The 22,934-nt window shown below is 46.0% G+C and overlaps 1 protein-coding gene across 2 annotated transcripts in view; it reads right to left on the bottom strand.

The window, feature by feature from the left end:
- Sirt2 (Sirtuin 2) overlaps positions 1–22,934 on the bottom strand; it is a 299,336-nt gene that overhangs the window by 44,942 nt on the left and 231,460 nt on the right. For both annotated transcript variants that reach the window (XM_055073194.2, XM_055073193.2), the window contains one exon: positions 1,465–1,531. In XM_055073194.2, the coding sequence (XP_054929169.1) occupies positions 1,465–1,531 (67 nt within the window). The remainder of the gene's footprint in view (positions 1–1,464; positions 1,532–22,934) is intronic.

Raw genomic sequence — 22,934 nt, 5'->3', positions numbered from 1 at the left:
GGGTGGAGGACTACGGTGGAGCCGCTATAGATATCTTTCAGTATTTTTAAATGCGGCTCGTCTACACCCTGATTCTGCAATGCCTCCATGACTGCTGAGGTTTCGACTGAATCAAACGCTTTCTCGTAATCAACGAAAGCTATATACAAGGGTTAGTTATATTCCGCACATTTCTCTATCACCTGATTGACAGTGTGAATATGGTCTATTGTTGGGTATCCTTTACGGTATCCTGCCTGGCCTGGTTTGACTAAAACGTTTGCTGTTCCAAGTACCTTTAGCTTTTCTCCTGTGTAAGTGCGCAACGACACCTTTGATTCCACACATCTGACATGCGGGAAATACTGCTTATACAACTGCTCTGGTACGATCGTGACCACTGCACCGGTGTCAATTATCAGCGAAACAGTCTTCCCTTCAATGTTTAGGTCGACGCTGTAGCCCCTTGAACTTTTGCGCGAGTAGAACACCGTTTGACAATTCAAGTCTTCAGATTCGTCGTCCGCGGTGTCAACATATCTGACAGCTTTCGCTCCTCTTTTGCAAACGGCTTGCAAATGCCCTTTTTTCTTACAATTTCTGCAGGTGTGGTTCCGATAACAACATTTTTCTCCCGCATGACCGCTGCACCCAGCGAGAACAAGGTGAAAGCAGCAGCCAATGTTTCGACAAGTTGACTTGTGTTTTTCAAGGCGACATCGCTTTCCTCTGAAGCTTTTCCGAGGAAAGCATATGTCGCCTTGAAAAAGCTTACTTGTCCACTTGTCAAAACGTTGGCTCCCGTTTTCACCTTGTTCTCGTTTTGCTCATCGTAATAGGATTTGCGGTGATAGCTGTAGATGCCGCATGCTCAGAGAAGATTTGCTGGTACCTGAAATGAGTAACAAAGTGCGCCCCAGCGTTTTCACGTGAGACAGGCGGGTGAGTATTGCGGTGAAGCTGCCGCGGCGGGCAGCTATATACTGTTCTCGATAGCGCGTGCCCCGCGCATTTTCTTGTTTACATGGGATCTAGCAGCCAGAAAAAGTATCATACTATCGCAGTTTTGCGATTTACCGAACGTTGGTGCCGAAAAATTGTGTCTTCGGAGAACGTATCAAACGCTCAACACGAGTACAATTCTACTGGGTCATTTTTGCGAACTCGATTGCGAATGTTGGCGCCGGGAAAACATATCTAACAGGAACGTATGAACGAGGTTCGAACCGACTGTATATACGTTTGTGCATTGACCTTTCCCTTTCAAACAATATTATTATCTCCACATGTCCCTAACGAACACGGAACACTACTGAATTAGGGCTATGCCTTCAGCAAACGTTTTTTAAGAATTCCGCGTATAGGCATATTAGAAAAGCAATGACTAATTTGCTTAACATAAAGAGTAAAGAGGCCAGAACTGGTGGTATTCTGCTCTTTCATATCCATGAATGTGCCAGTCATAAGCTGCATGAGGCAACTCACCTTCCAGCCCAGACGGTCAGCCATCTCCCGACATCCACTGTCACAAGTGCCCAGGAGTGCCACATCCCTGCATCAACAAGTGCTGTGTCACCATCTTCACTTAATCGGTTTTAGGCTGCATAGAGGATAAAGCGAATGTTCTGGAGCTATCAAATGATGTATGTGTTGTAACACATTCACACATTATGCTGTCTCCTGTGGGAACCTTCATTTAAACCCTCACCCTTAACGGCACACTTCCAGTGTTCTGCCACCCCATGCAGCGTTCTTTGGCCTCAATACCTGTATTTGCACAGGTGCTTACAGCAAATATGTACTACAACTTCTGCATGCAGAATAAGCTAGACTGGGCCAGTGTACTTCAGTGTAACATTGCACATGATCGTCAGAGCTAGTTGTAAAGTGCAAGAAACAAAAGATTCACTAGCAATAATTACAACACACAGCACTGACATTCATTATAGCTTGTTCAGAAAAAGATATGAAATACAAGAAAGCATTCTCACACACACTGCACCATTGCGCATGCTAAATAACAGTATCACACTGAGACAAGGCACATGCTTCGCGCCATACTTAGTTGTTCTCAATTAAAGCAGCCTGTACGCACTGACACAGGCATGCTTTGTGTGTACTGCCTCGATTACTTAAAGTATAAGGGCAATTTCTGTAATGCAGAAGAGCCCCCCCAACTGCTGCAATGGGCTGAGTTCAAACTTCGCGCATTAATTTAGCATTAATATAGTCGAGCTCTCGCATCCTGTCATTGAGGCAGCCATCAACGTGCTCAATGATGCAGTTTCTATGTGTAAGAGTTGCCAGACAAATACTTTCCATACAATCATTAAATATAGACTTGTGCTTCTTCTGGCATTCAGGCATGTAAACTTTCTTAGCATGCAAACCTTCAAGGAGGACGTGGGTTCTAGGAACTAAAAAATATGCTGATAAATCCATAAATGACAAACTATCCATTGTTTTCCCTGTAACTTTGGTGTCCCTCAGGTATAAGTTCTTGGTCTTCTTTCTTAAATTTATATTACTGATTTACCCCTATGCGTAGCTTGCAAGATCCAGATATTCGCCGCTTACTGCATGATTTACGTCCGAGAAACTAATGCTATTGACGAAAGCACCTTACAACACAAACTTAACAACATGCAGTCTTGGTGTGAACGTTGGCTTATGACTCTTAATCCCAACAAAGGTTACCATATATCTTCAGGGTGTCTATCAAGTTGACATTTCCGAATTCCCTGAGTTTTCCAGGTTTTCCCTGAGTCGTGCCATTGCAAAATTCTCTGAGTGATACAGAATTTTGTTTTACGTCAAGACAGGATGACACCATGTCGCCCGATGCTGTCCCTCTCTAGTAAGCATGCTAAAAAATTAAAAAAAACGACTTAACCCACTTTGAATAGTAAGGAGTAACATTTATTTTATTCAAAAAGAAATAAGAAGGGAGGTGTTAGTAAAATGCACAGGGAATAAAATATATTTGAAAGAAATGGTAAAACTCATTGCAAATCGAGTCAAACATTCTCAAATACGGATAAAAAGGAGATGCTTGCAGAAACAAATGTTTTCGAACATATCCTTCCGTCGCATATTATGATAAACTGTCGATACATGTGTGAAACATAGGTGGTGCTTGAAACTCCACTGAAAGCAAAACAAGGTAGTAGAATGAGTGATTGAGCATTTTATGATGAGTCACATAATTAGAGTAACTAAATATTTGAATATTGTAAAGTCAGTCATGCTACGTTTCTTCATAACAAAATATTAAATCCCCCGCTCGAATTACACGCACATTGGCCGCAAGCATTTCAAGAAAGAAAAAAAATTATATTTCAAGGTTGCTAACGACATGCTCTACATCAAGCATCACATAAAACATGGTATAGTGCCTCCACCAAAGCGGTACTCTGTAACGATACATATCACTCTGAAGCAAAATGGAAGTAATGAAGGTTATCACAATGTTCAATTTGCCCTAAGCTTAATGTTTGTGATCTATTCCTTGCTACTTTTGCACAGAAATGGCAAAAGTAGGTCACGTCCATAAGTGTGGACGCCGTCACCAAAGGGGATATGAGCTATTTTTATCAAATGATAGCCAGCTCATAGGTATGAGGCCCGAACTTTGTCACCGGTGAGATTCTTTCTCAACGGCTGGTGTGTCAGCCTCAACTGTCCCGACATACTCCCAGCCCGTGCACACCCACCTCAGTGTTGCGTTTCACTGCTTTAAATAGTTTATTTTGGTTTGGATGAGGGACATCTGCACGTCGGCATCAGCCAACACTTTCCTTTTTGAGCTCAAGCTCCTTCAAAGAAGCAGCGGCACGCTTCCTTTCCTTTCGCGTTCATTCCCCAATGCGTAGGTCCTTTGTGTTCTCGTCCTCCTTCCACCATGCATTCGCCCATGGACTCTTTGAAGCATCCTTTTCATGAGTTGTACAGTCAACGTCCGATTTTTCGGACTCCATAGGGGCCGCAGAAACGACCGTAAAATCGGGCAGTTCAAAAAAATGAATGCATGTCTTTTACTGCTGTGAAGGGCTCAAATACTCACAGGCACATTCGAAAAGGCCTACCAGCACATTTATTAGGCATATCGGTGCTTGTACTGTGACAGGAGATGGCGGGTGGACGTGTATATAATTAAGGAACAGATACAATTACTCACAGGGGACCCTGATCATGAGAAGGAAATTCACAGAACAATAAAATTGGGTTGGATCACCTACGGCAGACATACTGAGATCCTAACTAGAAACTTAACATTATCACTAAACAGAAAGGTGTACAATCAGTGCATTCTACGGGTGCTAACATATGGGGCAGAAACATGGAGACTGACAAAGAAGCTTGAAAACAAATTAAGGACCGCACAAAGAGCGATGAATCTAAACATTTCAACAGAATTGCCTGTCTGGTTGGGAAATTGATTAGGACTTCCAGACCAAATAACTAAATTTTGTTAGCCAGACGTTTCGGAGCCCATTCGGCTCCTTCTTCAGAGGTTGTTCTTCGGGGGTGGCGTTGTGCAGCTTTTAAAGGCTTTTTTGTAAAGAAGAGGAGCGGAGAGTGCGGAAGGTGGGGAGACACTTCACAGACGGGAAGGGGGGGGAAACAAAAGGGTGAGACGGCTGCCGTGGTGCTGGGCAGCTGGGATGATAGGTGCTGGGGGAGCTTGACCCGCGGGAGTGGCGCTGACAGGAGGCGGGGGGGGGGGAGGCTACGGGGCAGTGCCGACGTTTTGGTGTTGGTGAACTCAAGCGAGAATTTACCCGACTAGGCGTCCTTTTCTTCTTTTCGTCATGTCGCCGAGGCCATGGATATACACCGTGTGTAGGTTGCCCTTCACGCGGTTTATGTTACCCCCCGTATTCTGAATGTGCCATGACCACTACTTAAAAGTCCTAAACAAAGAGCGATGGAACGAAGAATGATAGGCGTAACGTTAACGAGACAGGAAGAGAGCGGTACGTGTGGTTCAGAGAAAACGGGCATAGCCGATGTTATAATTGACATTAAGAGATAGAAATGGAGCTGGGCAGGTCATGTAATGCGTAGGTTAGATAACCGGTGTACTATTAGGGTTACAGAATGAGTGCCAAGAGAAGGGAAATGCCGTCGATGACTGCGAAAGAGTAGGTGGGGTGATGAAATTAAGAAATTCGCAAGCGCAAGTTGGAATCGGTTGGCACTCCACAGAGGTAATTGGAGATCAACGGGAGAGGTATTCGTCCTGCAGTGGACGTAAAATAGGTTGGTGATGATGATGACTCTGTCCCGTGACAATTGTCCCTTCCTACGTTTGTTATGCTTCGCCGCAATACTTTTGCGTGTGTTTCACCACGTATTATTTCTGTATTGAGGCTAAGCTGACTTTCGGGAACCAGTATTATGCAACGCGCCGTACTTTCCGAGCTTCGAAGACAATCGAGAGGACCACAAAGACGGAGTCGGTGCCATTGCTTACAGCGGCGAGTTCTTACAATGTAAAACACGGCGCCAAATGGCAAGAAGCTTAATAGCGAACGTTGAAGCAGCTAGGCCTAGCGTTTACTGCGGCGGCGAGGTAACCCAACGGCGGCAGTGGTAGCTTTGATTAATGTCGTTTCGGACCTGCGGCCACAGCAAGAAGTCCGGAAAATCGGACAGCGAAGGGTTCTTGCGTCCGAAATTTCAGACATTCGTATACATTGACTCTATGGGGCAGGTGGTGGTGCCGCGAAGCCATCCGAATTATCGGGCGTCCGGAAAGTCGGTCGTTGACTGTACACTGCCAACTTCTCCAGCCGACGACACGGCGTCAAAAGACCTATTCGTTACGATCCCTCTCTGTTACGCGAGCCAGCATTACCACGACTTTCGTTCCCTTTCAATAAAATTACAGCTAATTTTCCCGATAGAAGCACAAATTCCCTGAGTTTTCCCTGAGTATTTCCAGACTGTTTAAAATCCCTGAGAATTCCCGGTTTTCCCGGTTGGTAGACACCCTGAGATTCTTTTACCTGCCTCGATCTGTAACCCTTCCCTGCCCTCTTATCCATAGTAAATGTTCCCATAGAATCATTCAAGTACTTAGGTGTCACAATTTCTCAGGACCTTACTTTGGGCAACCATATTTGCAACATACTTTCATCAGCAAACGGAACTTTTACCTTCATGAGATGACAGTTGCGTGATGCCCCGTAGAACATAAGACTTCTAGCTTTTAAATCCCTAATCAGACCGAAAGCTGAACATGCATCACCCATCTGTAACCTATATCAATCATGTCTCGCTCATACACTCGAGTTGTTTCAAAACTGTGGTCAGAAATATCCATTCTCCATACTCATATGATGCAAGCATATCATCTTTAGGAGCAAGATCTGATTGACAGCATCATGCACGCTGCCGTGCTACAGCCAGCCTTTACCTCATCCACAAGTTATTTTACAGTTCCCTAAATGACGAGCCATATATCACACCACCCACACTCTATAGTAACTACATGTCTTATGGCTACACTCCCGTGTGACTACCTTTCATCTTTTTTTCCCCGTACAGCATCAGATTGCAATGGCCTTCTCCACCATGTTGCTGCAATCACTTGCCCGACATCGTTCTTAGAAAATGTCTTTACTGCCTAAAAAGTATTCTCTTCTGTCACACATGATTTGTATTGTTTTTCTTTTTCTATTTTTATACACATGTGAAATGTAGCTTTCTGTTCAGCTTTGCTAAAAACCTATGTTTCTGTTATGTGATTAACTGTACCCACCCCTTATGCATTACCCCTAGCAAAGGTACAGTGAACTAGGAGCAATTCAGTGCAACGAGCGGAGGGGCGCCCGAAGCGGTGGAGCTGCCATCGACCACATTTGAAGGTGACCGGTCTGGGCAGGGGGGGGACACTCCGTATGGCTCCCATTGGCCGTTTTCGAGCAGACGCTCTTTCGACGCTAGCGCCAAGGTCCCCTTCAGTTACGGCCCTAGCCAATGGGCGACGGAGAAGCAAAATGGCGGCGCACATGATTGTTTACGTTGTCATGGCAACAGGAACAGCAGCCGCGCGGCACCTCCTCTCTTAAACGTTTTTCTTTCACTTTTTGTTTTTATTTTGCCGACCCGCTCCACTCCCTATCCCCCTTTCCCCCATGCCGCGCGCGCCACTCACTTTTTTTTTTGTTTTTACCCGTAAGCGGCGCACTTCTTTTTTTTTTTATAGCGCGCTTGTTACGGCACGCCACGCGCCAGCTCGCAAGCAATGCGCACGCTATGCAACGCATTGCATTGCTTGCGAGCTGGCGCGTGGTGCGCCTTGGGCTATACGTAGGCATGCACGCAGTCTTGCCCATACTTATATTATACCAGCATGTGCCGGGGCATAAAACAAATTACACTTCCAACACAACAGATGTTTAGTCTCGCTTTATTGACTTCGTTTCCGAAAACATATTTTTCTTACAACGTGGTGTGCTACACGCTCAAAAAATGAGCAAAAGTGAAAGGTGCATGACATATACAAGAGTACTAAAGACAAAAGTTCAGATGGTGAAATAACAAAAGAAAGCGCTAGAAAACGCGAAGGCCGTTTCATGTACACACATAAAAAAAAGATTTTTATATAACGTCCTCAAGACCGAAATGTAGACGAGCTCCTGATATATGCACTAAGATATTGCACAAAATTGGACGACGTGTATGACATAGTCATGACAACTATAAAAAGGGAAAACTCACTGGTAATGGCAAAAAAAATGACACGCAAAATACCTGAAAAATAGAATAAAATGCTAGCATTGTATGATTGAGAGCCATACCAAGAGAAAGAGCTTGCTTATAAATCTACACGAAAGTATAAGAAATGCGTGACATTTTCATTACTGCTAAGCAAATTGAAAAACATGGCAGAAAAAAATAACATTGTACTAAAAACTGAAACACACATTATCACATTATTTTGCACTTGGCCACAGCTTGTGTAACGGTGGCAAGCGGAACAGAAGGTAGTCGGCTTTTGCAGCAGCACATAGAAAACATTCGCAGAAAGAAAGGCTTATTCCTCAATCAAAGACAAGGTAAAATTAGCCAACAACACAACTTTTCTTTCGACCCGAATGCAATGCTTAGCAATAAAATTACGTCACTTAAGGCACTAAGTCGTACCTACTGGGCTCTCCTTTGTATAATAAACACGAACTGCAAAAATCTGCATGTAGGACACTTGCAATGCTCATGCTTTCCAGAAGAAAAAAAAAGCGTATCATGCCTACACATGAAGATTGTTCGCGCGGTCTTCCCATCGGGGGTTACTGAGATAGTACACAAACACTAACAGTAATTTTTCAGCTCTTAGTAGGTTTGTAGAACGTGACACACAGAAAAAGCAGTGAGGGCGGTATGCAAAGCTGGGCAAGTTACTGAAGTTGCAGAATGAGACTTGGCACAGAAAAACACAAGTCACAGACCAGGTGACAATGAGGAGGAACATCTATTTGTCAGCTTTCTCTACCGGGAAGAGGCAAGTGTAGCACAATCAAGGCGCAACGACGTCCGGAGCCTCTTGGAGCACACAAATGGACAGGGCTGTGTTCGTGTACTATCGGCGTCAAATGAAAGTTGAACAGCGGAGCGCGTGGCCTAAGCATAAGTGAAGATATAGTGCGCGCTGTCCAGTCATCACCATTGACAAGCGCGCACACCCGATTTGGCCGCACTGCGCGATCCCCCTCTAGTGAGATAATTTCGCTTCTGTCCTGGTTCTTACATTTAAAAGGGAGGAAATAAAAAATAAAAACGAAGCTAAAATGTTGCAGTTTACGGCGAGTCTTGTAGCACAGATCGCCGAAGCCACAAGTGCTGTCAGCGCGAATAGCGGTGCGCGTGGTGCAGTTTGCACCGTCATCGCCCGCACCGTGCACCGTCATCGCAAGGTAGATTCGCCCGCGCGGTGCGGGCGATGACGGTGCAAACTGCACCACGCGCACCGCTATTCGCGCTGACAGCACTTGTGGCTTCGGCGATCTGTGCTACAAGACTCGCCGTAAACTGCAATATTTTAGCTTCGTTTTTATTTTTTATTTCCTCCCTTTTAAATGTAAGAACCAGGACAGAAGCGAAATTATCTCACTAGAGGGGGATCGGGCAGTGCGGCCAAATCGGATGTGCGCGCTTGTCAATGGTGATGACTGGACGGCGCGCACTATATCTTCACTTATGCTTGGGCCACGCGCTCTGCTGTTCAACTTTCATTTGACGCCGATAGTACATGCGCCTTCTGACGTCTTCCGGTCTGAGCGCTCACCTGTTGTCTTTAGGCACCCGGAACAACCCTGCAGGGCTTGTTTTTGAGGTATTTGTGCACCACTGCACGATGCACGAGCGGTACGAGTCGTGAAACGGGTGAAACATCGCGGAGCACAAGCACACAGCTACCGAGGACCACGAAACTGACGAAACTAGCCACGCCGGTCAACGCACAGCAGCGCACGCTTCGCGATAACAGCAGATAACGAAACATGAAACGTCATGCAGCGGGCTGAGCTGGCTTCGGGCCGGCGGGGCCGCACGGCGTGCGCGCGGAGACAGTCGAAGGTGAGGGAGTTGCGAGGGTAGTAACAAGGGAGAGCGATTGGAGAGGAGTTGGGGAGGGGGAAGGACTCGGCCACCTGGATCGGCGCGCGTGCGCACGACGATCTACGAGGCCATGCAAGGGAAACGGAATATTGCGTTCGCCCATTACAGAGATGGCGCCAATTTCCTGTGCCACCTAGAGTTACTGTATATGCTACCACAGCCTTTGGTAGCATATACAGTAACTCTAGTGCCACCGAAACCGGGGAGTGTCCTCCCCCTGGTCTGGGCACGCACGACCATTGCATTTCAGTGGTGTGTTTTGGTTTTGGCTTTTTGTTCTGTGCGGTTGTGTTTCGCAAGCATTCTCGCGTGAATGCGGCCACTTGCATCAATGAGTGCAAAGCAACGTCTCAACCACTGCTACGCTCCAGGGTGTAGCACAGGATACGACCGAACTAACAGTGCGAAGAAGCCGTCGCTATTCAAGGTGCCTGGAAGTAGACCCGGAACGGAGGCGCACATGGGAGTGAAACCTACATGGAGCCGACACGCCGCTAACTACAGACTGCGCGGTATGTGAACTGATGAAGGAGGTTTGCTTTACCCTTCGGTGGAACTGTTCCGTTTTATCACAAGGCTTGAAGCCGTTTTCAGAAATTTTCTTAGTGCACAAAAAGTTCATCGGGAAAGTGTAATGGACATCCTGCTCATGATTCATTGTGCCGCTCCCTTGAAGGTGGGATGCAGAGCTCATGCAGAGAGCCTGACTCCTCGCATAGTCAGCTTTTATGTCACCGTACGGCTCCAATTTTTTATCAAAGGTTTGAACAAAGCACATATGCTGTCAAAAAGAAAGGCAGCACAGCACCTGAAGCTAAGCAGACTGACTTAGCTTGTTAAGTGCATTAAAGCTCTCAGGATTATTCTTGTGCTATTGCAGAGCACCTGCAATAAAATCGTATGGGACAGAGAAAACAGCTTCGAAGTTGTTCTTCCTTCCTTTTTTCTGGGCGTCATATTTCGTCTTCTGTAGCTCCTGCTTTAAAATGAAGTGCTTTCCCGTGTAAATATTAAATCCGCCTTAATCGGCCGGATTTCTGTACATGTGCACCCTAGCAGATACTGAAACAAGGTGTACACCTTGTACACCGTCTTTTGCGATCGCAAACATCATGCGAATGTTTGGTCCCGCGAATAAGTATTGCTTCGTAAAATTTAGTACTCGCAAACTAATCCGCTATTGCCATCTAGCCTGAGTTGGCGACTAAGCGTAAAAAATAAAAAGAAATTGCAGCGCATCGACTGTGCTTCGTCAGCTATTGGTTTTGCTTTGTAAGACACGCCCGGAATCATACAGCCAGCTCAAACCCCTCTGCGCAGATAAAGTACCCAAAAAATAATTGCCAACACAAGCTGAATTACGTTAAAGCAGCGGCTGTACATAACCATATACGCTTTCTATTTTTGTGTGCCACGTACGCTGCAGAGGCAAACCAGGCCAAGCTTTCAAGAGTGGTTGATTGCAGTGCCGCCGCAGCAGGTGCCACTGCGCGCGTCAGCGGAGAGGCGCGGTCGCGCCACTGGAAAGTATTCCAGTACACTGTAGCAAAGGGGCCTTTAAGGAAATAAAACTGAACTTCAAGGACATTTTTTTACCACTGTATTTTTTAAATCTACAGATGCTCTTGTATATGCTCTTGTAGTCCGGTGGAGCATCGAACACAGCTTTGACCGTTTTTTCTTGCCTCTAGGCCCATTCGTACATCTTCACACTTGCCATCGACTTGGTGCCTGCGGTGTGCGATCCAGTGGATTTCTGCTATCAACGTGGAAGTACGTTGATGGCAGACAGCATTCTGCACACCTTTTCGGCGCAGATATGTACAGCCGTTGGGGATGGCGCCTGGAAACTGGGAGTGGCGCGACATCACGGACTGGGCCCCTTCAAGCCAACAAAAGGACACGGCTAAGGATCCCACCCTGCAGTCCGGTGGAGCATCGAACACAGCTCTGACCGTTTTTTCTTGCCTCTAGGTAAGAGAAATTTGAGGTTAATTCTATGCTCCACTGGACTGCACATTTGGTGGCTATTTTGTGGTTAGTGTGTGTTAACGATGTCAAGAAAGCACTGCATGTCATGTACCAAACTGCTTGAGAAGGATGCCCAATGCATTCTATGTAAACAATGTGAAAGTTCATATCATGCCGGGAAGTGCTCGGGAATTGCTAAAAAACATGAAGAGTATGACAGAAACGGAAATCACTAGCTGGGAGTGTAAAAGCTGTGTGGCATTGAAAGAAGACAACCAGCCTTCGGAATCTGAAAGCAGCGATGAAGATGAGCATAAGCTTACAGTTGAAAAAAACTCAGATGGGGGTCAAAGTTGCTAAGCGAGCAGATTGCCACCATGAACCAAATGCTTGCCACAGCTTTAGGACACCTCGAAGGCCTTGAAAAGAAAGTAGATCGCCAATGTGCAACAACAGAGGCAATAGAAAAGTCAATGTAAATGCTGGCTTCAAAATATGATGAACTTGTGGATAATACACGGAATCAGGGAATGGCAATAGAAAAGCTGAAAGAAACATCAGAAGAGCTGGCCAAAGAACTGTCTTCTAAGGACGCTGAAATTGCACAGCTAAAAGCTAAAGCTAAAGGAAAACAGCTAAAGGAAAGTCTAGATAGCGTTGAACGGTATTCCAGGCAAAAGAACATTGAAATACATGGAATACCAGAAAGCTCTGAACAAGATTTGCACCAACTACTTACGGACTTGCGTAGAAGGCTTGCAATACAGGCACCAGCAAAACAATCACTCGAAGCAAAAAAATTAATCCACAGAAACAAAGCTGGAAAACAAAATTCCACCAATCATTGTCAGGTTCACTGACCAAGCCACTCGAGACCTTTGGCTATCCAAGAGAACCGCCCTCCGAGGTGATAAGATTTTCATAAATGAAAACTTGACGCGAAATCAAAAAAAGTTATTTTGGCAATGTCGAAGCCTTGCAAACCTGAAGAACTACAAGTTTGTCTGGATGCGAAACGGTAAAATATTTGCTAGAAAGGTGGAAGGTGCTTCAGTGATTAAAGTTCATACACAGAATGATTTGGAAAAGATAGTTTAATGGCTGCTTTTGAGTCATTCGCTGAATGGGAGAAAAACATTCAGCATGCAATCGCTGAAGATGGACTTAGTCAAGAAATTGGCATACTGCACATAAACATATGAAGCATAAGAAAACACTGGGATCAGTTATGTATTTACTTGTCACGAAATGTGGTTACTGACGTGATCGTTTTAACAGAAGTAAATCTGGATGCAACCAGACAGACTTGTTATGACTTGGATGGTTATCATAAGTACGCAATATGTCGAGAGAACAAAAGAGGTGGAGGAGTGTTCATCTTTGTTAAAGACGCCTGGATATGTTCTAGGATTGATTTTAACTTTCGAAATGCAGAAGTTTTAGCGCTATCTATTAACAAAAGAGAAGTTGCATATATACTGTGTGGCATTTACAGGCCACCAAGCAAGGATACTAATATGTTTTTGAATGAAATGAGCACTTTCCTTCAACAGCATATGAATGAAAAACAATTAGTGCTGGTTGGGGACCTCAATATTGATATTCTGCAAGAAGCAAGATCAGCAGTTGCTGATTACCTGTATTAGCTGAATATGGACTCATGAACGTATTAAATGCCTACACCAGAGAAGAGTACTTAGGAAGCAGAATCACGAAAACATGCATTGACCACATTGTATTTAAGCTGGCTAAACAATCATATAGGTCAGGCGTGATCAATCTAAAACTAGCAGACCATTATTTTATAGTAGGTGTTATCTTCTCAGAAAAATATGTTGAAGGAGTGGGTAGCTGTGTAAAAGGGGATCTCTTAGACAAAAAAAAAAGAAAAAAGATGATGAATGGATCAAGAATACTAACTGGCCGTCTCTATTAGCTCTGGACCACTTAAAGGAATACAATAAACTAGTGCAAATATTTCAAAATATATATGATTGAGCTGCAAGATGTGTGACATTGAAACAAAGAAATCCCGATTATAAATGGATGACTCATGAGATAATGAACCTCTGCTACAAAAAAGACTATGCCTGGCAGAGATGCAGGAAAAATCTGGAAGATGACGAAAAAAGAAGAGAGTTTCGTATGCTACGAAATCTTGTGACCGCAAAAATACGACAGGCTAAAAGGCGATACTTCTTGCATCAATTCACAGTGAGCAAATACGACGAGAGGATGACATGGAAAACAGCAAATGAATTAATGGGCAGAACATAAACCCGTCAGTATCGAGGATACGGTCAAAAAGAACTTTCCCAACCAAAGCGTGCAGACAATATGCGATAAGTTCAACGATACATTCGTAACAGCTGCGGAAATACTGAGAGAAAGTAATGACAGCATCTCTTACGTGTACAAACCAGTTCGCCCATGCGCACACACGGCCTTTCTACCACCTATAAGTGAAACGGATCTTTGGCGCATTATGAGGCAGATGAAATTGATTAAACTGCCAGGAATAGATAAAGTATGTTTCAGAGATTTATACATCCATTTTCAATGAGCTGAAAGATGTAATGCTAAAGATACTAAATGGCATACTTGAAACTGGCGTTATACCGCAAGAGCTAAAAACAACGATCATAATACCTGTCTACAAGAGCGGTATAAAGACGACTATACCAACTACAGGCCAATCACAATTTTGTGCGCTATAGCGCAAATAATGGAAAAGCATATTGTGTATGTGATGCAGTCGTTTTGCGAGAAATTTTCTTTGCATAATCGAGCTCCATTTGGTTTCACAAAAAATAGAAATACAATCGTACTCCTGGAACAATTTTCTGATTACATTCATAATCTTATTGAAAACAACCGTGTCACTTTAGCAATTTTCATGGACCTGAGCAAGGCATTCGATACTGTACACCACGCTCTAATGATAAGCAAGCTTAATAGTTTAGGCTTTAGAGGTCCGTTTAACAGGTTCTTTGCTAACTACTTTTCCAATTGATTACAGTGCGTTAGAATTGAGAATGAATACAGTAGCTATAAAGTAATAAAATACGGTGTACCCCAAGGTAGCACTTTGGGACCAATACTTTGAACATTTATGTCACTGACTTGGGCAATTTACAACTGAACTCCAAAATATTGCAATATGCACATGACACCGCGCTTGTTCTAGGTACCGCGGAATATGAGAGACAACGCACGCGCCTACGAGAATATATACATAATATCATGGAGTGGTTTGGGAAAAATTGTATTTTCATCAATCCTCATAAAATCAAATTTTTATGTTTCAGAAATCCACATAAACATGCAAGCCTCAACCGATCCTTATACTTGCACAAATCTACCTGCAACACTTGTGAAAGTGTGCCCCTGCAGACTGATTCAGTTGTAAAATATTTAGCCCTTTTTGTGGACGAACACCTAACTTGGAATAATCATGTGGAACACTTGCGCAAAAGCTTACGAACTACGGCAGCTTTAATTTATAATTCGCATGGGAAATGTCCTCTCAATTTAAGAATTACAATATACAAAGCATTCATGGAGTCTATTTTTCTCTATAAAATAACTTTATATGGCACATGCTCAGAATACAAAAGGCAAACGATTACGTAATAAGCTTATAAATGAATAGTAAATATTATATCTTATGGAAGTCTTACACACGGCTTCTGCAAAAGAAAAATACTCTGAACTAGGCATACTCAAAGTAAGCGAAATGTTTTGGTTTTCAGTGGTTCTGCGGCACTATTTTTCAACACATTTCAGGGCAGCTGTCCACAAAGAAGTGACACTAAGGAAAACAGACAGATACGTTAAGCCAAGAGTTTTCCCAAACTATGGTAAAAAACGAGGAAGTATTATGTACCAGCGATATTTAATGATCTCAGTGATGATTTATGCAATATTGTAAAAAGAACACTGGTGAAAAAGATAAGTGGTGCTTAGAAACAATGCAAGAATGACGATTCTGTGTGGTTTAGGGTCATGCTCCATTCTATGTTTACTCTTACGTTATGTGTCTAGTCTACTTATCGCAGCTTGTCAAGTTATACTTGCTTTTCTGTTCATCGATTCCTTTCTTTATGTCTATTTTCTTTCTTTTATGTCGGGCAGAACAGGATCCTGCTTTCTGGTCTTTGTGTTGTACATCATTGAGCCTTGTAACTGCTGATGTATCCACCAGCTGCCAGGTCAGCCGACAAGCGCTATGTGCTTAGGCTGACCAGCAGATTCATGTGTATGAAAAAACGGGCGAATAAAACTGTATTGTATTGTATATGATAGGGGTGTGCGAAGATGAAAATTTTCGAATATGAATCAAATACGAATACTTAGCTTGGAATATTCAATAAGATATGCACAGGAATTAGCAGGTTGGGCTAATTTGTTGTTAAAAATTAAATTATCGGGATCGTGCCATAACCACTTTCTGATTATGAGGCACGCCGTAGTGGGGGACTCCGGAAATTCCGACCACCTGGGGTTCTTTAACGTGCACCTAAATCTAAGTACACGGGTGTTTTCGCATTTCACCCCCATTGGAATGTGGCCGCCGTGGCCGGGATTCGATCCCGCGACCTCGCGCTTGGCAGCCTAACACCATAGCCACTAAGCAACCATGGCGGGCAATTAGTTATATTGAAACATTGCAATTGCATTGACAATGTTAAAAAAACTAAACTAGTAAGCTGTCTTACTAAAACATTGTGTATTTGGCTTATGTTAACTTTGGCTTATGGTAACAAAACTAAAGTCATGTTTAACAGTCTCGGAAGGGAACAGCAGTTTACAATAGGTAGTGAGGCACTGGAAGTGGTAAGGGAATACATCTAATTAGGACAGGTAGTGACTGCGGATCCGGATCATGAGACTGAAATAATCAGAAGAATAAGAATGGGCTGGGGTGCGTTTGGCAGGCATTGTCAGATCATGAACAGCAGGTTGCCATTACCCCTCAAGAGAAAAGCTTATAACAGCTGTGTCTTACCAGTACTCATGTACGGGGCAGAAACCTGGAGACTTACGAAAAGGGTTCTACTTAAATTGAGGACTACGCAACAAGCTATGGAAAGAAAAATGATAGGTGTAACGTTAAGGGATAAGAAAAGAGCAGATTGGGTGAGGGAACAAACGTGAGTTAATGATATCATAGTTGAAATCAAGAAAAAGAAATGGGCATGGGCAGGACACGTAATGAGGAGGGAAGATAACCGATGGTCATTAAGAGTTACGGAATGGATTCCAAGGGAAGGAAAGCGTAGCAGAGTGCGGCAGACAGTTAGGTGGGCGGATGAGATTAAGAAGTATGCAGGGACAACATGGCCACAAATAGTACATGACCGGGCTAGTTGGAGAAGTATGGGAGAGGCCTTTGCCCTGCAGTGGGCATAACCAGGCTGATGATGATGATGATGAACTTTGAAAATTTCGTTAATTCCCACTAACTGTCCTCGCCAGCCCTACTATACCGCATCAAACGCCCGTAGACTCTGAGGCATTTGACTTTGTGCCAGTCATCACTCATTGCACTTGCTATCAAGCAATAAGATCAAAACTAAGGGTGGCGCTGCAAAAAAAAAAAAAAATGCACCCTCGCTGCCCACAAACCCGTGCCCTTTGCTACTGAGAGCCTGGCTTTCCCGCACAGCTTAAACGTTCAATGGCTAAACGTGCTTTACAGGCAAAATTTCGCAAACAGCACGCAATATATATATATAGTACCGGAGCACTTCGGCACCAGTTCTGTGCAAGCACAGAAAAAAAAAAAAGTTGACGTTCGTGTGTGTCTCGCTCTGTCGGTTTTTCTGGCTGTGGCTGCCTTGTTTTAGTGGCCCTTTGCCAGACGCCGTGCCCACGTTGCTGAAACGAACATGCCTGTTACATTTGGGGGACGTGCTGGGTAGTCCCTTTCCTCGTCCTGGAGCTCTGCAGCCATATTTTACCATCTCCCGCTGCCATGACTGAGGACGCCACTACCTCTCAAGCCGTACCCACACCTGCGCCGACCATGTGTGCTGGTGTGGTTCGTCAGCGTCATAGAGTTTCCTACAAAAATTTTTGTAGGAAACTCTATGGTCAGCGTGACCCGCCGGATGGATGGATGGATGGCGGCTATACCCTTTGTAGCGGGCGGCGGCTGGCGCCACCTAGCCTTTTGCTCCCCCTCCTATTTTATTATTATTTTTTTTCCTTTCTTTATATCCTCTTTTCCTTAAACTAGTTTTCACTCCCCTCCTCCCCCCAAAATAACTATCTAAAAAAGTAGAGGAAACATGGAACAGTATGACATTCAGCAGTACTGACGATCGCGATGTCGAAGACTGGCTGTCCGAGTATGAACGCTGTAGCGCTCATAACAAGTGGGATGATGCTGCCAAGCTGACTCATGTCATCTTTTACCCGACTGATGTGTGCAGCTTATGGTGTAACAATCATGAAGCCGATTTTACGAACTGGTCGGTTTCCAAGGAAACCCGCAATTCATTGTTCAGTCGGCCAGCCCTGCGCAAGCATCGCGCTGAACGCCTTCGTGGCCGAGTGCAACAAAATGGTGAGACCTTCATGAGCTATGGGCGTCTTGCGCTGGAGTTTGAGGTATAGTAGCGGCGCCTGGTGGCGGCGCGGGAAACGACATCTGGGTCGTATCAGCTTGGGTCGTACTGAAGCCTGGCTGTGGCGAAGCACGTTTCTAGGCCGAGTTTTGCGTCGATTCGCACTTTTTTCTGCCCTGTTGCGAATGCGAAAAGGCTCGTCACTTCTCACAGACCACGTCGACCACGCTGCGAGCTCGCCGCAGCCTATAGTTAACGAAAACGGACTCTCCGTGTGCCGTGGAACGTAATGCTGGGAGCAGAAGGAATCGGTGAGGCCGATCCGAAGAGACCTAGCCCAGCCTCGAAAAGGCGTCACCGTCATTACTTCAGCGTCGTGGGCTGCCATGAACAAGGAGGCCTGAATCCCAACATCAGATTCTGCCATTTTCCTTCAAGGCCTCACGAAGTGGAGCGTCGGGCGCGCTGCATAGCTGCAGTTCGTCGCGCTGAGTAAGCGAAACTTCGCGCCATGCTGACTGCTTCGCCTGTCTTGAAGCTTGCTTGATTATCTGCGTTCTAATGTTCGGTCTTTTGCGCCTACAGTCCCGACAGCAGACCGACATAGCAGCAGGCATGGCTGGTAATTCACGATTCGAGACCCGGCCACAGCGAATATTAACATCTCGACCGATGCGAAGTGGTGAAGTGACCAGGTGTGTGCAAATGAGCACAAATGGTCGGGCTCATTCGATGACCATTCACTACTCCACTACGAGCAGCACAGGTTAAGAGAGTTAAATGCGCTCATCCTTGATCTCAAGCCAGCACGTTGAGGCAGCGCAGCAAGGCAGTATTGATTGCAGCACATCGATGTTCGAGCGCTGTCATTAAAACCTACATCAAGCGAGCAGCGCACGAGCTCGCGCTGCAGCGCGATTCGCAAGACGTGCGAGCTCATATGCATTGCATCAGTTATTACCAGTTACTAAAAGGGACAGATGGCCACTACTACAAAGCAGGCATAACTACTTGTTTAGCGGCACGCAGTCAACAAAGATTGCAGGAGGCCCGCCGTTTCGCGGCATGTCGAAAGACCGCTGCCGTCGCGGCGCGTATGATTGTGCGCTCAAACAGTTCGTACATCGCGGCGCGTACCGTCGAGTTCTCGAGCAGTTCCGTACACATGATGCCTGCTTATCGCTGCTGTGGATTAATTTATAGCAAGCATTTCCTCGCGTTTGTGCGCCTGAATCTAGCAGCTAGCGTGCAAACCTTACCTGAAGTTCCACTTCGTACGCGACTCGCTTCACTTGCGATTGACACGGTGCTAAAACTTCGCCGCCTAATTCTTGAACGGCGTACACGTATTCGGCACTGCATAATTTCTTGCCTTTACGCAGCGTGCCACCCCTGAAAAAATCTTCGGCACCCGATATTCGCTGCAGGCCATGAAACAACACAACCGAAAGTGGCGGGTCCATATTGTAAACGTGCTTTCCGAAGCAGACGACCGAGCTTGGTACGACCCATTTCAGCATAGAGGGCGCTTTTTAGCTTCCTTTTCGCAGCGCCCCCTGGGCAGTGCAAGAGCCCCATATTGAAGATGTTATCCACCACCTGTAGGCGAGCGAATGCTTCAATGGCGGAAACCGAGAAAATAAGGCACATCCTGAAAGGCACTGACTACGATGCCTTCCATATGCTGGTAGCCAAGAACCCTCAGACAATCACCCAAGTAATCGAACTGTGCCAAAGTTTTGATGAGCTGCGTAAGGAGCGCTTTTCCACGTGTCGTACCACTATGCAATCCGCAGAAATTTCAACCTTGAAAACCACACGTACTGGAACTGAATATTCCGCCCTGCTGCAGCAAATTCAGCAGTACATTCGCGAGGAAGTGGCCGGCCCGCCAGCTCTCCCTTGTGGCATTTGTTCCCGAGACGCCTAGCACATTGGACAACCTGCTCTGTCGTGGCATTCAGACGCAAGTCGCTGAGGCACTGCCATCCCCTGCAGCACCAACGTACATTACAGCGCCTCTCGCTTACGCTGAAGCCGTGACTCGCTCATATGCGCGAGTGCCACCAGCGCTAAGCAGCCCAGTCACCAGATTCTACTCGCCGCCACATCCCGAACGCCCTGTTCACGTACCAGCGCACCCACCTCCCAGACCCTGTCACAACATATGGCATACTCCGGATAACCGCCCCATCTGCTACGCCTGCGGTATCGCTGGGCATGTTGTGCGCCACTGTCGCTGCCGTGTAGGGTATTTTCGTCACGTCGCGCCCTGCTTTGAATACAAACCTCAATGACAAGAACACCATGTTGACACTGACGCTTCGCACTCTTATTCATGTCGTGCCACCTTCAGCTCACACCAGTTGCCTTCACCTCGCCGCCACTCCATTTCCCCCATGCTTCGGTGGTCCAATTCTCTGCCAAGGGAAAACTAACAGCCGCAGTTCCTAAGGCAAGAACTGCACTGTCATTGAAATTTTTAAGGCCTCCTACTTTGCCCCCTACTGAAATCCCAGCGCTTATAGATGGTGTCATGACCAAATCTCTTGTCGACACAGGAGCTGCCGTTTCTGTGATAAGTGAACTACTGTGCTACAAACTGAAGAAAGTGACAATACCAGTTCCTGACCTGCCATTACGGATGGCGAACTCGCAGCATGTTAAGCCTTTGGCCGCATGCACCGCTCATGTTTTGATTGAAGATGTGCTGTATGTCATCGAATTTGTCATCCTCTTGCGTGTCACATGATGTTATCCTAGGCTGGGACTTCCTTCCCGAACATCATGCTGTAGTCAACTGTGCTCATGCACAACTGGCCGTGTATGCGTTCAGTATGATAATTGCACATGCTACGTGCCCGTGTTCTAAAGTGGTTGTCGCTGCCAACGTTGTAATTTCTTCGTTCTCGGCCGCCTTAGTGTCCATCCGCTGTGGCTCTATCATTGATTCAAGTACTCTTTTATGCCGTCTGAAGATTGTGCCCGTCGCCAGAGCCTCGTAATTCCGTTTGCCCTCATCAAACTTGCTGATGAATGCGGCGCAGTTTACGCGTGCAATCCCTTTCCCTGCCTTTCAACTTTTTTACACGGTGAATGCATCGGCCATCTGGACACTTTTCATGCCATTTTCCCATCCCAGGCACCTTCTGATGCGGCACTACTGCCTCTTGATGCGGTCATTTCTGCCACCGCACCCGCCGAACACGACCAAGACATCTTGTCGCGCAGCATAGATAATGCCCTCACTCAAGTCGTTCAACTACTTGAACGTTTTCGTGTGTCTTTTAAGCTCGACCAGCTTTCCTTGGGGCGCAGGTCTGCGTTTGTTCACCGTATTGACACTGGTGCACATGCTCCACTGCGCCAGCGTCCCTACCGGGTATCACCGATCGAATGTCACTTTATCAGCGACCACATTGACGATATGCCGAAACAAGGCATGATTCAAGAATCCCTGAGTCCCTGGGCTTCTCTGGTCGTGTCGGTGCATAACAAGGATGGTTCGATCAGGTTTTGTGCGAATTACCGCTGACTGAAAGATTACACGCAAGGATGTCTATCCACTACCACATATTGACGACGCCCTGGATTGCCTTCAAGGAGCCGAATATTTCTCATCGCTGGATGTGTGCTCGGGCTACTGGCAAGTGCCCATGGCTGAATCTGACCTCCCAAAAACCGCTTTGGTCACCCTAGACGGTTTATATGAATTTAATGTGATGCCTTTCAGCCTTTGCAACACACCTGCAACTTTTGAGAGGATAATGGACTCTATTCTCAGAGGATTCAAATGGCAGACCTGTATGCACTACTTAGACAATATAGTTGTATTTTTTGCGGATTTTTCCTCTCAGATCACTCGCCTTGAACAGGTTCTCAAGTGTCTCACTGCCACAGGATTACAGCTAAATTTGAGAGAGAGAGAGAGAATAACTTTATTTTACCGCGATGCGGCCACTAAGTCAGTCTCGTGCATTGTGCTTCTCAAGGTCTTGGTTCCTCGCTACTTCCGCGGATCCGAGAGGGCCGCCGCCCCCTTCCTGGGGGTGCTGCCCCCCTTCTCCTCGGTTTCACGCGGTCGCTGCCTCTCTAGAGCTGCCGAGACCTGCTGGACGGCCTTGAGTTGTGTCTCTTGGTCATAGCTCCTCGTTGCAGCCTCTAGCTGCCGCGGGATCGTAGTCTTTTCGCTGGCTTCTCGCGGATTTATACTACAGTCCCAAAGGATGTGAGCCGCGGTGGCTCTCTCCTTAGCGCACAGTCTACACACGTCACTCGCGTACACGCTCGGACACACGTGCACACCGCCGGGGTGAACAGGGACCCCGTCTGTAATTGCCTGTCTAACACTGCCTCCTTCCGGGTAAGCCCCGGGTGAGGTGGCGGCATAGTCTGTCCGTTAAGTCTGTACCACTTCACTATTTCGTTGAAGGTAGTCATCTTGTCCTTGGCACTGCACTGCGACCAACACTCCGAGTCAGCCATGCTTGCAGCTGCGCGGTTGGTTAGTCCTCGCGCGGCCAAGTTGGCCGTCTCGTTGTGGTTCACGTTCCCGTGTTCCGACACGTCACTGCCCATGTGGGCCGGAAACCACTTGATCACCACAGCGCTTTTGCGTCCGGTGTCTTCGGCCTTGCGCAGTATGCGCGCGGCCTCACTACATACCCTACCCTTGGCATAGTTCTTCACTGCCGTTCTAAATTTGAAAAAAAATTAATTTTGGGCACCTGTAAACTTACGATATTAGGCCACATAGTCTCGAAAGAAGGCATCTTACCGATCCTGCAA

This window comes from Dermacentor andersoni, chromosome 7 (assembly GCF_023375885.2).
Source record: "Dermacentor andersoni chromosome 7, qqDerAnde1_hic_scaffold, whole genome shotgun sequence".
NCBI classification, from domain to species: Eukaryota; Metazoa; Arthropoda; class Arachnida; order Ixodida; family Ixodidae; genus Dermacentor; species Dermacentor andersoni.
The sequence above is the reverse complement of the archived record's forward strand: the minus strand, read 5'-3'. Positions and strand labels throughout refer to the sequence as shown.